The 16,749-nt window shown below is 40.2% G+C and overlaps 1 protein-coding gene and 1 pseudogene across 1 annotated transcript; both read right to left on the reverse strand.

Annotated features, from left to right (window-relative positions):
- Nucleotides 1-316: 316 nt before the first annotated feature.
- LOC149023489 (transketolase, chloroplastic-like) lies at nt 317-6,758 on the reverse strand. Its single transcript, XM_089142802.1, has 7 exons — nt 5,720-6,758; nt 3,145-3,235; nt 2,643-2,748; nt 2,274-2,556; nt 2,044-2,192; nt 1,803-1,956; nt 317-1,446 (listed from the first exon to the last, which is right to left on the reverse strand). The coding sequence occupies exons 1-7, from the start codon at nt 6,209-6,211 to the stop codon at nt 475-477; spliced, it is 2,247 nt and encodes a 748-aa protein (XP_088998928.1). The 5' UTR covers nt 6,212-6,758; the 3' UTR covers nt 317-474.
- A 141-nt stretch (nt 6,759-6,899) lies between these two features.
- Nucleotides 6,900-10,274, reverse strand: LOC149023490 (putative disease resistance protein RGA3; annotated as a pseudogene).
- Nucleotides 10,275-16,749: the final 6,475 nt, after the last annotated feature.

Raw genomic sequence — 16,749 nt, forward strand, 5'->3', positions numbered from 1 at the left:
GTTGTAGTTTCATCACCATAACTCAGCAACGCCCCCAATTACTCCCAAATGTCAGCCTAGACACCAAATTTTTTTATTTTTTTATTTTTATATAAAATTTTCACTTAACTAGAGAAGCTAGACATTGACTGGTCCCTACAACCCCAAGGATGGTGGGATATGATTAAAAATAGAACCCTGTGATGGTAATGTTATCGTCTACTATAGAAATTTCACCATGCGATGGCTAAAAATATAATACTAATGTAGCAACCAGATCACGTTAGCAACAACTCTCTGTGGAAACCCTAGCACAAAAATGCTTCTCTCTCATTGCTTCCGAAGTTCTTGAATCTTTTTCAGTTCATCGAGTCAATATCCATAATCACTTACATATAACAGATAAAGTAGAAGACACAAGTGCTTTTCAGGTAAACAAACACCAAGGTCTTATTTTCTGGCTAGCTAGAAAATTCTGAAGGAGCATACCTGAATTTAAACAAACAACAGTGACTGCGCCATCCTAGTTATATTCTCTTCAGTAAACCCAAACCTCTTAAATGTATCCAAATAGGCACCACTAGCACCAAAATCCTCCACCCCAATCACTACACCTTCTGCTCCCACATATTTTCTCCACCCTTGTGGTGACCCTGCTTCCACACTCACACGCTTAGGAACCCTTGAAGGTAAAACTGATTCCTTGTAATTCCTTGGCTGCCGATCGAAAAGTCTCCAACATGGTAATGAGACAACTCTCACTCTCCTCCCTTCTTCCCTTAACCTCTCTGCACTTCCCTCACAAAGACACAGTTCAGAACCTGTACCAATTAGTATGATCTCAGGCGAATTTTCCTCGGAGTTGTCACTGACTACATATCCCCCTCTCTCAACTGCATCCGCCGATGTTCCCTCCAAGTTTGCAGCTAACTTTTGCCTCGATAAGGCAATGAGGCTAGGTGTATCTCTGTGAGTAATAGCCACTCTATAGGCACCCGCGGTCTCATTCCCATCAGCGGGTCTGAAGACTAGCAACCGCGGAATAGCACGAAGACCTGCAAGCTGCTCCACAGGCTGGTGGGTTGGCCCATCTTCCCCTAAACCAATTGAGTCATGAGTCATGATGTATATGACTCCGGCATGGCTTAAAGCAGACAATCTGATCGCATTCTTCATGTAATCGGAGAAGATGAGAAAGGTAGCAGCAAAGGGTATCAATCCACTCCTATGAAGAGCAATACCATTTGAAATCCCTGCCATTGCATGTTCACGAACTCCATAGCGGATGTTGCGTCCCTGTGGAGAGTTAGGCTTCCCAAAATCTTCATAGTCATGAAGATAAGCTTTGTTTGAGCTTGCAAGATCTGCACTACCTCCTATTAATCCTGGAAGAACCTTACCTAGCTGGTTGAGACATTTTTCTGAGTACCCCCGAGTGGCATCCACAGGATCATATCGAGACCACTCCTGTTTCAAAAAGCATACCTAATGTTAAATCCAAGATGTATGTGCTTCACCCATAATAACAATCTCAGGGGAAAACACTAGAGGTACATAACAAAATCTTGCCTCACCAGCAGGCAAAATTTCAGTTATGGTGTGGAGATACTAGTGTTTAAAGACTGGGATTGGGATCCATATCAATATAAATATATTCAAACAAAAGCAGACCAAGCCAAATTCACTGAGAATCATGGTCAACAGGAATGATCCGACTCTGAAAACCCTGATCTCAAGTCTAAAAGACTTCCAAAGTTTAAATGTGCAACAAGTGTCATGATTTTATTAATTTCCTCAACATAAATAATGAATGAATCAATTACCGGTAATGCATCTTCCCAGCCTTTAACCAGACCACCATTAAGGAGTGTTTTGAACTCCTTAGCTTCTTCAGGATACTTGGTTTGATAATAATTTAGAGCAGAAATCCAATCTTTCTCTAACTTCTCTCCGTGTTGCCTTGGGAACTGCATTTCCCTGAAAAAATTTGAAGCAGCCTTTCCTTCTCAATTACAAATCTATAGTATATTTCCGAATGCCAATTCACCAGTTTTTCCCACTTACTTATGAACCATTGGAAGAACATGGAATGGTTCTTGATCATCCCAGCCAACTTTCTGTCGCATTTCTTTCACATCATCGTCATCAAATGTACCATGATGAGCTTTTGATGTCCCTTCCTTTCTAGATAATCTCCCAATCAAAGTCTTCACCTGGGCTAGAAGAATTCAAGTAAGATTGTGACAGAGCAAGCAAAATAGAGAGAGAGAGAGTCTACAATCAGGTTCACAGACCTTGATGAAAGTTGGTCTATCAGTTTCACTTGAAGCAGAGAGAATTGCACTCTTAAAGGATTCCATATTGTCATGTATGTCATCCACTGAGATAGTATTCCAACCAAGTGCCTTGAATCTAGAGGAAATGTCTTCAGAAACTGCAAGATTGGTATCTCCATCAATCGTGTTGTGGTTGTCATCATATATCAATATGAGTTTGTTCAACTTCCAGTGAGCTGCCAAAGAAGCAGCTTCATGCGATATTCCTTCCATGGAACACCCATCACCCATGATGCAATATCTACCATAGAATAAGTAATCAAATTAGCCTATTTTTAAAGTCTTACAGAAAAAAGTAGTTCTCTCCATTGTCCAATTCAGACTTACGTATGGTGATCTACAATGACAGCATCAGGTTTATTGAACCGCGCAGCTAGGTGAGCTTCTGCAAGAGCAAGACCAACTGCATTGGCAACACCTTGTCCCAGTGGACCTGTTATAAAATTAATATGTAAATGCAGAACTATCCAACCCAAATGCAAACAGATTACCCAAATAGAAATGGCATATAAGAGAGGAAGGGAACATAATCAGGAACTGGAATTAGATAACCAGTTCCACTCAGATTAGATCAGAGCTGACTGTTCAGTTTCAACTCTGATCTATCCAACTAATTCAATTCACACTTGATTTCTAACTGCTGGCTGTTTCAACAGGATCAAAATCAGAATCCTTGTCTTACCGCTTGCATTGTAGATTGTACGCAGATATGGATTCAAATTGTCAGCAGCCATGGTGCGGAACAAATTGACAGGACTCTTTCTACAATCTAATCAAGATATAATTTGAAAATTGCCAGTAATTAGATAATGTTGAAGAAGTTATGTACCAGTTGTGACTTCAATACCCTCTGTCACCACATTCTCGGGGTGGCCTGGTGTTCTACTCCCTAATTTGCACAACCGTTGCAAGTCTTCTATCTGGATGCATTTAAATGTTCAGATTAGGAAGCACATTTCAAGAATAACATCAAGAAATTTTACACTAAATATAGAAAACTCAAGAAGTTAAGATGGTTAGTTCAATGCTAAAGTTCAATTCAGTTGCTGGGATATGCCATTGATGTTGACGTAGAACTTTCTCTATCTAAAAATAAATAAAATCAATGTCATCCTTGAATTATCCCTAGTACTCATTCATGTCACCCATGATAAGGATTCACATTCTCTCTAATCACTCATAAAATTTCTCCCAAAGTGATCTAATTCTGACTATTAGAAAATAAAATGCTAGGTGTCACAATCCAAGCCGTGCAGGAATTGTAGGAAAACGAATTACAACGATGTGGATCCCCATGATGTTTTCCTAATATGGGTTTTAATATTGACCTAGATACTCTAAACCCGCATGTCACCATCCTAATGATTAATTGTAATGAATTGCATGATTGCTAATTGTAGAGGATGTGAATAGGCATACCACAAATTAAGGGTGTCAATTTGCAGCCAGAATCGTTAAAACCGGACCTACCGTTATAACCGGCCCAAACCGATCCTTAATGGGCCGTAATTGGGCTGAGGGTGACAGAACCCGCACCAACCCGAACTCAAACCGCCACCCGTTATATAGTTTAACATTAATATTATTTGAATAATCATATTATCATTAGGTAGTTGAAATAGACTATCTCAATAATTGAGCATAAATTCAAAGATCAAATAATCATTCTACTACTTGTAAAAGACAATTAGAAAGATTAAATATGAATATCCAATTGAATGTACAAAGTTTGTTTAAATTAAGTAAATATTTTTCTTGCATATCATAAATTATTAGCCCAAACCATTAGTCAACCCGAGTATAGACTGTTAGGCCAAACCGTTAGTTAGCCCGAATCCAAACCGCACCAAACCGAAACAGGCTCGAAACCGTTATTTTGTTAATGGGCCGTGTTTGGGCTAAGTGTTTTTTAGCCCGAAATCGTACGGTTGACATCCCTACCACAAATTAACACAAGTAGTTTACCCAAATAAAAACAAAGGTTGCAATTAGACTAGGATTTTTGTTTGTGGCCGCGCGGATATGGTTAGTCAACGCAAGCTGCTACTTAATGACACGTGTTGGATTAGATCCAAAGGTAATAAATAAGGAGCAGTCTGGTGATTAACTCTGTCAAGTTAAAATAGGTTTTGAATTTTACAAAAGATACCCCGATAGAAATCAAATTCACAAAATAAAACCCTAAAACCTTAATTGAGATTTTATGAATCAGAACACCCTAGCCGACTGTCCTCAATGCCGGTAGCCCAATCCACCTTGAACATGTAGGTTGCAAAGGTTACATCTAGTTCGGAGGGCATTCAAATCGTTTGCTTTGTTCTCTTTTTCCTACCGTCCTCTGTAACCGATTTGAATGCTCTAATTAAGCCCTAATTTCCCACAACTCATTCTTGAGGCCAATATGATGTGTTTTTACTTCAATCGAGAAGACACCAAGGATAAAATGGAATTTCCGGATGTTAACGATCAATTACTCTATTTGGGTTTTCCTTTTGATTCTGATTTTAGTTTAAATGTTTTTCTTTTGTAAGGTTTTCTAGCCGAACCCCCAAATCCTAACCAGTTCTATATCACCAGATTCTAGCTCTCTCCAGAAAACTTGGAAATAGATGAGTTCGGAGTTCCTGACTCTTTGACGAAAAACAGATGAGTTCCTAACTCATTTAGCAGAAAGCGATGTTTTGCAGCACCTCTACTCAGTCATCAGCGCCATGTCTCAATCGCTGAAGGACCAAGGTCAACCACTAATACCTCAACCTGACTTTGGTGCAACGGATTCTGCACTAGATCGATTTTCAAACAGATCCAGAGCTTCTGGTCCTGTAATCACAGCTCTACTCGCCCTCCTATCTATGATTTTTCCAAGGGTGTCAAATGCAAATTTAAGAAAAAAGAGGTATCTTGCCATATATGAAACTGATTTCTTCTCGCTAACAGATCGCTGCCTTTTGAGAACGCAAGGTTCATCGTTGCATCTGAATAGGGATTCACGTTCGAAGAAATCGGAAAGATCAGATCCGCAACAGAATACCCGATTCTCGTCGACAAAGAAGATGGAGTTTCCTGCTAAAGAGGGATTGCAATGGATGTAGCAGTGATAAAGACAAGTTCTAATGCCCTCCGATCTAAATGTAACCGCTTCAACCTAGACGTTTAAGCCTTAAGGCAGGCGACGAGGACGGTCTGCTAGCGTGTTCTGATTCACAAACTCCCTGGTTCGGTTTTATGGTTTCCTTTTGTGAATTCGGTTGCTATTGGGGGTATCTTTTGCAAATTTCAATACTTTTTACTGGACAGAGGTAATTACAACACTACCCCTTACTTATTATCTTTAGATCAGAATCTAAGACGTGTCAATACATCAAAAAAAAAGGAATTGCTGACAAGAGATGGAACCACTTTACCTGAACCGATGAGAAACCAGCGAGATGAAGACAAACATACTGAAGCAGACACCCATGACCAGCGCTCAAAACGAATCTGTCCCTGTTAAACCAATTTGGGTTTGCAGAGTTATACCTCATAGCATGGCGGTAAAGATGATAGCCCACTTCAGCCATTCCCAGAGCCATCCCTGGGTGCCCTGCCTTGGCATGCTGCACGGCATCAACGATCAGCATTCGAACGTTGTCCACACATCTTCGGTCCACCATTTTCTGAAACTCCCCATCTTCCAATTCATGATCAGATTGGTACGCTCTTTTGAGTTCTTCTCTCCATGATTCTTTGTAGCCTTTGATGTTATGACTGGTCACGGTGTTCTTGCGATCTGGGTTATGGGTTTTGATTTTGCAGGAGATTGTTAAGTGGCTGGAGAGATTGTTACGATGGTTGTCGATGACTTTGACATGGAAGAGAGACGGTGAAGGACGAAGGAGAAGGGAAGACATGGCCATTAGTTCTAGCTTAAACCGATGAAGATGGCCAACTGCTGAGAATTCTAGAGATGAAATGCTTTTTGAAGACTATTTTTAGGCTCATCAAATCAATCATTTGCATCCATGCATACGTGTTGAACTGATGGGTAAGTGAGGCGGCAGAAAAGGACGCGTGGCTTTCGCTCTCGATTTCTTGACTTTCTGACTCCCCAAACCGACATGGTCCGACCGGTTTCAGAATTCTGGTGCTGAAGACAGGTTTGGGTCAAAATTCTGGTCCGAACCCACTAATATCTACTCTGACGCATGTCAAATGGCTAGAGGCTAATGGGTTAATGGGCTCAGTGGGCCTAGTTTTATGGGCTCAAAGATATACAAATGCTTGCTGTGGATTCTGGACTTTGACCTTCCTTTCAAGATACATATTTTACCTTGTCTTTAACCAGAGTGAGAGAAGAGGTTTCTCTTTTCACAATTCAATTCAACTGGAGTGTAGGATCGATCAGAAGATTGATGTGAAGAAACCCTCCTCCATCCATGAATGGGAAAGCTGTATATCCAATGATCCAAGCACTATTCGAGTTACAGTAAGAATAATGCAAAGAAGGAAGCTGCAATGCACATAACTTTGAAAAGGCTTTTCTTTCTATTAAAAAAAAAAAGTTTGGAAAAAGAAGGCATAAAGAAGTTGAACTTAACTTGGCATCTCAGTCTTCCCATTGATATTGATCTCCATGGACATATACTAGATTAGTGAGGTGCTTCAGTTGGTCTCGAAGATTCTTGTGCTGAGGCCAGCCATGAAGTGTAAGGTACTGAAGGGAGACAAGGTATTGGAGATCTTCTTCCCCATTTATATAATCCAGACCCTCTGAAAACTTACCAATTTCTAAACTATGAAGCATGGTTAGCCGGTGCAACCCCTCCGGTAGAGATTTCAATTCTTCAAAGCCAGTCAATCTCAAAGTTCGAAGAGAAGACATTCCCCATACATTCGGTAGAGGCGTTAAAGGACATCTTCTTATTGTCAAATATCTAAGAGATGGAAAGACAGAAGATGGGGTTGATCCCACTTCTCCCTCAGTACTTGGAAAAATTGTTTCCAGCTTGTTGCATCCAGCAACATTCAAGGCCTCAAGAACTTGGGCATTGTTTTGTAGTAACCTTTCAGGTACAACCACAAGGCTTTGACAGTTATCAATACAAAGAAATTCGAGAGAGTCAATGTTGCTCGACAGTGACTTCAGTGCTAACTCTGTACAGTTACCAAATACTATCCTTCTAAGAGAAGGGAATCGACTTGGTGTGATTTTCAGCTCAGGGCATGACTTTACCTCCAACACCTCAAGATATGGAAAGGAGGAATTAGGCAACTCCACCTCCAACCATTCAACTAAATTAGGCATTCCAGACAGCTTTAGTTTCAAAAGTGATGGAAATGCTACTGCTGTACCTGAAGTAGAAGGTCCTCCAGTACTACCAAAATAGAATTCTTGACCAATACCTTTCACCTTTGCCATTCTACTTAATGAAAGAACCCTAAGGAAAGGTAATTCCCCAAGCATGGATGGGACATATTCAAGTCTAGAGCATCCATGGAGATCGAACTCAATCAAATTTTTGTATGTTGACAAACCTTTTGCCATCCATGTAGGACATTTTGTTCCACCAAAGTATTTCATCGAAAAGCTTTTCAAGTGTGGAGGAGGTTGTAGGCCTTCTAAGACAGCATCATCATCATTCATAGGGTTGCTGTAAATATGCATACGACTCCAAGATAATATTAGAGAACGAAGATCTTGCTTCACTCCCAAACTTGCCTCCCTAGCTTCTTCTATACCACCTGTGACATTCTCCAATTGAAATACATTCAATTTTCCTTTGAGATTATTCAGGTACTTTAGCTGTTTAATACTTCGTCCCCCATCCCTGCCCACAATGAATTTTGTTAATGTTTGTAGATTTGTCAGTCTCCCCATCTCAACTGGCATCTTGGTGCATTTGTCATATACATAAGATTCAAGATGTCTCAGACTAGACATCTTCTTCATTTCCTTTGGAAGCTCTCGAAGATCATCACATTCATCAAGTTTCAATGTCTGTAAATTGTAGAGGCTAGTGATCCAATCAGGCAATTTTTCAATTGGATTCTTAGACATGTCAAGATACCTTAAATGTTTTAATTTTCTTACTGAAAGTGGCACTTCCTTTATCTTGCAATAGCTTACAGCCAACACACGCAAGCTCTGGAACTTTGTTAACTTTTCAATATCTGAGACCAAGTTTACTTGTACTGAAGAAAGAAAAATTAACGTTCGCAATTTCGTTGCCTTCTCCAAGAGTTTTGGAATTTCATCTAATATTTCGAAACAATTCGAAAAGAGCAACAAACCATGAGTTTCATCAGAAATTTGTTCAACATCATGGATCTCCACGGTGGAATAGTCAAGCCCTCCAACAACTTCTGCAAGATCATGTACAAGATCATGCATCTTGAATCTCTCTATATCTTCGAATTTGTCCTTCCTAGCATCATGGAAGAAAGAATTCCATAATAAGATATTGAAATATTCATTTCCAACATCCTCCATTTTTTTGCTCCCAAGGAATCCCTCTGCCATCCATAATTGTATCAACTCTGTTTTGATAAAATCAAAATCCTTGGGGAATACTGAACAATATGCAAAACATCGTTTCATTTGTGATGGAAGATGATCATAACTTACCTTTAATATGGGCATTATTCCTCTACTTCTATCTTGAAGTAAATTCCGTAATTCAGACTCCATAGACAGCCACTCACACTCTTCTGTTTTGGAATGCATTAGGCTTCCTAATACCTTCACAGCTAATGGAACTCCCCCACACTTATTTACCATTCTCCTTCCAATTTCCACTAAGTTGGGAGTTTCTTGAGCGTTTCTTGTGCCCCTCCTCGGCTGAATGCTCTTCGACTAAACAATGACCAACAATCATCTTCTGATAACATTCCCAAGTGATGAACGTAAAAAGGAGTCATCATATTCACAACTTCAATGTTGCGTGTAGTCACAATCACTTTGCTTCCTACAGCACCAGATGTTAATGGTGCTATCAGTTTATCCCATTTTTCAATAAAACAATCTTCTTTCCAGACATCATCCAGTACAAGCAAGAAACATTTACCCCTCAATTGCTCTTTGAGGCTAGCTGCCATTACATTCAAGTTTGATGCATCATACCCACCTCCACCTCCAGCTGATTCTATGATTTCTTTTACTAGTCTCTGGATTTCAAATGGTTCAGACACATAAACCCACATTCTTAAATCAAAATGCTTTACAATCATGGGATCATTGTAGATCAATTGAGCAAGAGTGGTCTTCCCAAGACCTCCCATTCCTACAATAGGGAAGACTGAGAGCATCTGATCACTCTTAATAAGCATATCCACCACTTTTGATTGCTCGGTGTTCCTTCCAAATATTATTTCATCATCCCCTAGAATAGAGAACGTTTGCCGGAACTTTGGGTTCAGGGTTTTGGAATTAACTGACTGAAACGTTAAATGGTTGAGCCCAAATAAGAGATTTGCATCATTTCTAATGCCAACCAACACTTCATTGATACCCTGAAGCTTATGCGCAATTTTAAGGCGAAACACAAATGGGTTGGAGCAAGAGAAGAAGTTCCGTACCTTTCTGAACTTCATTCTATTCTGGATCTCCATTTTACATCTTAAAAGTTCATAGTTGAAATCATCCAATACATCATCTGCTTCATAAGCAACATTCTTGAGCCTCCTCATCCAGTTTTTCACTGCCTCTTGCTCCACTTGTTGATTCCCAACATCGTTTAGTAAAGCTTGAATGGTGTTGAAGGTAATCTGGAGCTTTTTCAGTTCATCCGTTACACCCCATGCTTGATTGATTTCATGGGTAGCAATATAGATTAAACTTGCCAAGATTGCTTGTATCCCAAAGTCTAGAAATGAATCAGCAGCCATGTTTTTTTTTGTAAGAACATCAGTTGCAGAACCCAGGCCGGTGAGATTGTATTGAAGTTCAGAATAGTTCTGTGAGTTTTCGCAGATTGGGGAAAACTTCCCGGTGGAACTAATAAGGAATCAGAAAATGACAAAATGAAAGATAAAAGAGTTTCTTTGGTAACAGGCTGGAGGATTTAAAGTATTGGAACCAAGTCAACCAACAAGACTCATTGATATTTTTCTGGTGAGAAGTCAAACTCATTGTCAGTAACCATCGCATCAAGTGACTTCCTTACTCCTAATTTTGCTTGCATCAAATCACTTCCTTACACCCCCACCAATCCCATTTTAACTTGCTTGAAGAGTTGTAGAACCCCTAGACCAAGACCTCAATCAGAGAGCGAATTTCAAGTCTCTTCACCAATCAAGGATTTCCTGATGCAACGTCTAGAACACTCCCAAGCTGTTCTTTCCTTGCTCAACCATTTGGCATGAATTAACATTTTCATTCCTACCTTTCCTTTGGACCTTTCAAACCAAACAATTAACCAAAATACATCTAGCCTACTCCACCTGTGAACCCTCCCATCCATAGGGTTATGGATGGGAGGGTTATGAATCAAGACACCAAATCTCATAGGAACAGCCTTAGCCCATCTACAGTGGAGTTGGAACCCATGGACCAAACTTACTTGAATGAAGCCTACTCATCCAACTTAGCTAGCTTTAACCAAATCCTCCAAATGAACCAAAACCACATGGTGAACCCACCCAGTGAACCAGTATACCCACCCATTATACCCTATCCTTTTCTTCTTCGTGCCTCATTTCCTTTAACCACCGAAAACTCTTCAAGCAGGGGATCAAATTCACATAGAGGTAGAGGAAAGCAAGGAACAAGAAAGAGTATCAGCAAATCAATGGTGTGGAGAGTGGTAAAGTCACAAAGAGACCCAAGAAGAGCAAAACAAAGAGAAATATTAAAGATATTATTGTAGGTGAAATAGATGATATTAACATTGCCCATGATGATAGGGAGGATGCCACCTATAACCATTTTTTACTAAACACACCCATGGAGGCTCGGGTTTATCAGTCCCACGGGTGGTCATGAAGATCCTAAGTTGGTACTGTCGTGGCATGGGAAGCCCACGCACAATTAGAGCTTTAAAGAATCTGATAAAATCAGACTTCCCTGACTTGGTGATTATTATGGGACAAAAATCAATCAACGAAGAATGGAGTTCATTAGAAGAAGTATTAAATTCCATAAGAGTTGTGGTGTTGATTCCAGAGGTAAATCGGGTGGTTTATGTTTGTTTTGGCAAGAAGGTTTTTCAGTAAATGTAATACAGAAGGAGAAGCATTTCATTGACAATCAAATAAATTGCCCCAACGGAAGTAGTTTCTTTATAACCTGCATATATGGTGAGCAAAATTAGTGCTTTAGGTGTTTGTAAAAATTATGCATGATTATGTGTGGGAGATTTCAACTCATTTCTGAGTTGGAAAGAAAAAATGGAGGAAATAAGGATGGTATGAGGGACATGGATGCCTTCAGGAATTTTGTGGGCAACAATGGGTTGATTGATCTAGGAGCAAATGGTTTGGTGTTCACTTGGACTAACAAGAGAGCAAGCGATGCAAATATTGAAGTGAGGCCAGATAGGGCAATGGCAAATGTATCTTGGAGAATGAACTATGAAGATGCGGTTGTGGTCATTAGGCCTACGTTTAGCTTTGACCACAATCCAATGGTGGTGGATATGGAGGGAGGGATGGCAAAAGGAACGAGACCTTTTAGACTCGAGGTGGCATGGGTGAGGTATAAGCAATGCAAGGAGGTGATTAACAAGGCTTTGCAAAAAGGAAGAGAACCCAGAACCAATTATTCTTTAAAGGAAAATTTGGAAGTATCCAAAAAGGATCTCAAAAGGTGAAATAAGGACAATTTTGGATATATCCAGCAGAATATCCTTAAGTTAAAGAGCTAGCTTGAGGAAATTCAAAGTGGCTTGTGGGGGGGGAGTTTCACTAGACCAAGAAAGAGATCTACTGCACTTAAGGAGGAATTGAGCAAAGAAGAAGTATTATGGAGACAAAAATCTCGAGTTCAATGGTTAAAGGATGGTGACTCTAATACTACTTTATTTCATGCTTCTATTATCCAAAGGAGGAAGAGAAACATAATTTTAAAGATTAGATTGGAGAATGGAGAGTGGTCCCAATCGGTGGAGGAGGTATATAGTGAATTAAACCACCATTTTGAGAATGTGGTCACTTCGGAAGGGGTTAGAGAAGATGATATTCAACTGGCTTTGAATAATATTCAGGAGGTGGTTTCTATGGAGACAAGTCATTGCTTGTGTGCCTGCGCTAACGAGGAAGAAATTCACATGGCAATCAAGGAGATGGGCCCGTTAAAAAGCCCTGAATCAGATGGCTTTCCACCCTTATTCTACCAACAATTCTAGGACATCATTAAGATGGAAGTGATTCAGTTTGTGATTGATTTCTTCAAGAAGGGTGAGCTTCACCTAGACTAAAATAGGACCTTCATCTGCCTTATTCCCAAAACTGCAGCCCTATAGAAGGTTGAACAGTATAGGCCTATTAGCCTATGCAATGTGCAGTAAAGGTGGTTACAAAGATCATGGCAACAAGGCTTCAAGGCTCTTTAGCAAGTATTATCTCACCCTTCCAGTCTACTTTTGTGCCTGATAGAATGATATTTGATACTATTTTCATAGCACATGAACTTTTTCATTATATCAAGCATAGGAAGAAGGGAAAGAAAAAATTGTTAGCTCTAAAAATGAATATGCATAAAGCTTATGACAGGCTTGAGTGGCCATTCATCCTAGCTATTTTGTTGAAAATGGGTTTCTCTTGTAGGTAGGTGGAATTAGTAATGAAATGCATAACCTCAGTTTCATACACTATACTTGTAAATGGAGCTGAGAGAGGATCTTTCTCTCCTTTCAGAGGTATTAGGCAGGGTGACCCCTCTCCCCCTTTATATTTATTATCAGTGCACAAGCTCTCACATCTATCATTACTGAAGTAGAAAGAGAGAATTTCATATATGGTATGCGTGTTAAACAAAGAGCTCCTCCTATCTCTCACTTATTGCTTGCAGATGATTGGTTGATATTTTCTGAAGTGGAACCTAAACCATGTGAACAAACTCAAGGATTGTGTAGAAAGGTATTGTAAGGCAAGCAGCCAGGCAATCAACTTCCATAAGTCATCAATCACATTTAGTTCTAATAGAATGAGAAGATTCAAAGCCATGATATCTAGATTGCTGAAAATCCCTCAAGGCCAAGGACCTTCAAAATACTTGGGACTTCCTTTAGATTTCAGGTCGTCGAAAGCACAAGTGTTTAAGGAAGTTACAGAGAGGACCTGCAATAAAATAAAGGGATGAAAGAACAAACTGTTGTCCAAAAATTACTTTTTCCCAAAATGCCCTTTTCCCTTGAAACTGGGTGGGTCACCTGAGGCAACCAGGGCAGGCAACCTGTAATATCCAGCCCTATTCTAACCTTGACCCTGACCCGGATCCACTGTTGTATTCAGGTCCGAGGACCCGAAGCGGTGGAAGAAGAGATCTATGGACCATCCTGATTGATGATCATGATTTGGAGACCGAGTCCATGGACATTGACAATGATACCCCTTGCTTAAATGCATTGTCAGTGTTTAAGGAAAGTCTGCGCATCGGAGAAGATTAACATGGTTGATGTACCAAATGACCTCCTGTGCACAATCCGAAGGTATTCCTAGAAACTAGACTTCTTGATTAAATTGTGGAAGAAAACCTCACTCAATTTGACCTTGTATAGCCTTTCAAATCCCTACTTGAAGTTGCTGTTATAAACCTGAGTTTTCTGCTGAAATCATCTTGGTCGATCATTTTGGTCGATACCATCGACCAAAAGCATCGACCAAAATGTCCCGGCCCTGCCAAGTTAATGATTCCATGGAATATTCCTTTTCTATTTAATATGACCTCGAGCCTTGAGCCTTTTGCAATCATTTTTCTCACCTGGAAACGTGGGGAGAGCTTCCCAAAGCAGCTCCTTGGTTAGTGTGAAGGGTATCTCATCAAAGACACTTAGTTTATCATTGATTCTTGCCTTCATCTTCTACACTAAGGTAAGACTCTTCAATCCACTCTCTACCCTACCATTTTTCTACTCCTTTCTATTGTCATCTTGCTGATGGGACATTTGGAATGGTGCTGCAACCTTGCAACCACCACTCCAAGTGCCTACTCATGCTCAATCCATGATTCCCTCAACCATTCATTGATGCTAATGCTTATATCTCATGCCTAACATATGTATTCCATGATTTACCTATTAACACCATACCATTTGATATCAAACTGAGCTATAAAGTGTATTATGTTCATGTTTAACATTGCCATATGATTCCAATCGAATTTCTATTAGTTCCTCTAACTATTGCATGCTATTACTCATCAATGCAATCAATTCCAACTCATACCATGATGTTTATCACTTGAACTTGATAGCTCAAATTGGGGCTTTTTAATTAGACCATTGGATTGGGTTAATTCCTTGATTTATAGTGTCCTACTACTGTTGTTAAGTATGCCTCCAAATTCCAGATTGATCCGAACGCCGGAAGACTCATTTCGGACCAAAAATCCCCAAAATCCACTATTCTCGCTCCGAGGACTATTTTGGTCGATCATTTTGGTCGATACCATCGACCAAAACCATCGACCAAAGTTGTTGCTGACAACAACCTTGGTCGGTTGTTGACTCGAATGACATCCGATCTTCCCGACTTCTTTCTAACTTATTATTGATGTCTGTTTAGGGCCTTAACACTTCTATTGGACTATTCTTGGTATTCTCAATTCATCATCAACTCATCCAAGGTAAGGATGGTTATCTCCATAAACATATAAGTCATCAAATATTGAATTGTGTTTTATTTAAAGAATGAAATCCCTTATTTTTCTTTCAATCATTATAAGACTGTTACATATGTGTTAGAACAAATAGCATTTAAATCTTTATACTCTTGTTGTGTCATCTTATCATTTTGATTTACTTATGTTTATAATGATTCGCTTCAATATCATGATTTGATTACTATTATGAATATGCATTGGATGCATGAGAAATGATGAGATTGAATATGTGATTGCTTACGTATGACTTGGGATTGGAGGGTGTCCTACCGACACTTCGTCCTTGGGCATCGGAGGGAATAGTATGGGATGTTCTCCGATGGTGCCTATCGACACTTTCCCGAGTTATTGGATGACATACATAGGGGTGTCTAGTGGTGTGGTTAGGTTCATCCTTGTCGTGTTAGACCCGAATCGGAAGGGCATTGAGACCGAACAACCCGTGGTAGTGTATGGTTGGATGGGCGCTCTAGGCCGGTAGCCAATCCGGTAGGGGACATAAATCATGCTACGGATACCTGAAAGGGGCCATTTATTGGTAGGGTTGCATATGGATAGACTTGGGCTCACGGGCGCTCAAGACCGGTAACCAATCCGTGAGAGGACGTGAGAGCTTCCCGTTTACTATATGTGGATGACCAATAGGGTTGATGAGTCCGAAATCCGGGATTTCGCTGACTCTAGTGTGAAGGATACCGGAAAGGATCGCCGGGGGCGAGGAATGGATGTACCTGAATCTGACTTGACCGACTGAGTAGATGACTTGCATTGGGCTAGGCTTTACTGTGACATGCGCCAGTACTTGACCAAATGGTGATGTGAGAGAGCGGTGACCGATTCCCCTTACCATGGTTTTGATGACTTTACCGATCTTCTCCGGGCATTCCCAAGATATGGAAATGGGAGAGTGACTGACGACCCAGAGAAGTACGGTGCTATGACTTAAAGCATGTCTACCTTAGAGACCAGCATTCATAGAGTTAGACTCATATCTGCATCATATGTTCCATATCACATTGCATTATTATATGTTCCGAATGTGTATGATTTCTAATTATGGAATAACTTCTCTTGGGAGTTCTTCGAACTCATTCCTTTTGTGCAAATGTTTTAGATTACATTCCCGGTACCGAAGATTACGATGGCACCTCCTATGAGGCGGACTATGATTCCATGTACTACCCTCCGGGTAGTGGCGTCGGTGAGGATTCGTATCCTTGGAGCCGAGGAGGATTATTATTCGCACCAGGGTTAGCCCACAGGGTTGTGCGGAGAGCGGCAGGTGTCTGGGTTTACTTCATCCGTCTTGTTGAGGAGACTACTATTAGTATAGAAGAAACCCTAGCATAGTGCCCCATTCCCCTGGTGTATTTGTGGAACCTTAGATTTTGTAATTAACTTGTCTTAAATTATTCCGGTGATACTTGGATATGTAACTAACTTGATTTAATACTTTTCCGCTGCTCTGAGAGGGTGACTACCATACCTTCTCACCCTTTATGATTTTGATCATACCTTATGTATCATCTATATTCCGCACTCTGATTTCGTTAATCTTGTCTTATTCATGATACTTTATATTAGTTGTTTTTACCATTGATTATTACTGTTCATGATTGTGTTACAGTGTATGTGGGA

Source organism: Hakea prostrata, chromosome 2 (genome assembly GCF_041222555.1).
Source record: "Hakea prostrata isolate BN-2017 chromosome 2, UWA_Hpros_2, whole genome shotgun sequence".
NCBI classification, from domain to species: Eukaryota; Viridiplantae; Streptophyta; class Magnoliopsida; order Proteales; family Proteaceae; genus Hakea; species Hakea prostrata.